Here is a 1,294-nt window from a genome sequence, read left to right as displayed (position 1 = left end):
GCTCCTGGCTGCACAGACATGCAGACCTGGCTCCTTCGGCACACTCCGAGTGAGCTCAAGCTTTCACTGACTCAGCTCAAGCTATCAATGGTATCAGTTAGTATGAAGCACTGAGTTAGTGCTTGGGCTGGTCAGAAAGCTGAGGTGGTTCAGAAATCTGCCCCGAGCAGCATCTGTGTCTGTGCGCTGGAAACCAGTGGGTGAGCGCTGGGGCTGGAAGGGATGGGGACATGTGGGTCATGCCGGTGGCTTCGGCTGCAGGAGCAGGGCACGTGCCAGAGCCAGGGTCCCCGTGCATCTGGTGTGTCTGTGGGCTGTGCTGATGCCCGTTCTGTCTTGCAGGGGTGGACATGTGCGTGGAGCAGGAGCATGGCTGCCAGCACAGCTGCATCAGCACCCCCGGCTCCTTCTACTGCGAGTGCAACCCAGGCTACAGGCTCAACATGGACGGAAAGACCTGTTCCCGTAAAAACCTGGTTTTTATCCTAACTCTCTTAGAGGGCTTGTGGTTACAGGTCTCGTAGAGGAAAGCAGAAATACAGCAGAGGACCCCGCAAGGCCAGCAGCAGCCTGGTGCTCTGTTCACCGGGCGTGTGGCCTTCCTGGTCTGTAACGGCTGTGGGTTGTGCTCAGCATCGCTAAATCCTGGTCACCTCTCTAGGATGGGACACTTGGGACTTGTGGGCACAACAGGCTGCCTATAACCTGAGGGGGGCTATGGGCAGTGGGTACCAGCAGACGCACATCCCAGCCCAAGTGCATGGTGTTCTGGCCCTGCATTTTGAGCGCAGAGCTGTAGTAGTTGGTCCCAGCCACCACCCTGGGGCTTTTCCTTCTCGCCTCAGCTTGCTGGGAGCATCCCTGAAGCCCTGGAGTAGACCCTGCTTGGCTGCCCTGGGGAGGCTGGGACAGGAGGGGGAGGGTGTGCTGTTCCCTCGCAGCCATTGATGCCTGCGCAGACGGGCGGCACGGCTGCCAGCATCAGTGCCTCAGCGCTCGTGGGTCGTATTCATGCCACTGCCGCGCGGGTTACCGCCTCAACCAGGACAAGAGGAGCTGCTCTAGTAAGTGGCCGTTTCCCTTCCTGGCCCTTCATTTGCTTCTCGTTCTCCCCCTCCTTCCTTTGTCTTTCCCTTTCTGCCCACCCCTCTCCTTCTCTCCCCAGTGATCGATTTCTGCAGCTTCGGAAACCACAGCTGCCAGCATGAATGTGTGAGCATCCCCAACGGGCACTACTGCCGCTGCCGCAGCGGGTTCATGCTGCAGCCTGATGGCAGGTCCTGCCATGGTACGT

The 1,294-nt window shown here is 59.2% G+C and overlaps 1 protein-coding gene across 1 annotated transcript in view; it reads left to right on the top strand.

The window, feature by feature from the left end:
• MATN4 (matrilin 4) overlaps nt 1-1,294 on the top strand; it is a 6,182-nt gene that overhangs the window by 2,103 nt on the left and 2,785 nt on the right. The window contains exon 3 of the mRNA XM_009879493.1: nt 343-465. Coding sequence (XP_009877795.1) covers nt 343-465 — 123 coding nt within the window. The remainder of the gene's footprint in view (nt 1-342; nt 466-1,294) is intronic.

This window comes from Apaloderma vittatum, unplaced genomic scaffold, assembly GCF_000703405.1.
Source record: "Apaloderma vittatum isolate BGI_N311 unplaced genomic scaffold, ASM70340v1 scaffold24452, whole genome shotgun sequence".
NCBI classification, from domain to species: Eukaryota; Metazoa; Chordata; class Aves; order Trogoniformes; family Trogonidae; genus Apaloderma; species Apaloderma vittatum.
This window is presented reverse-complemented; position numbering and strand designations above follow the sequence as displayed.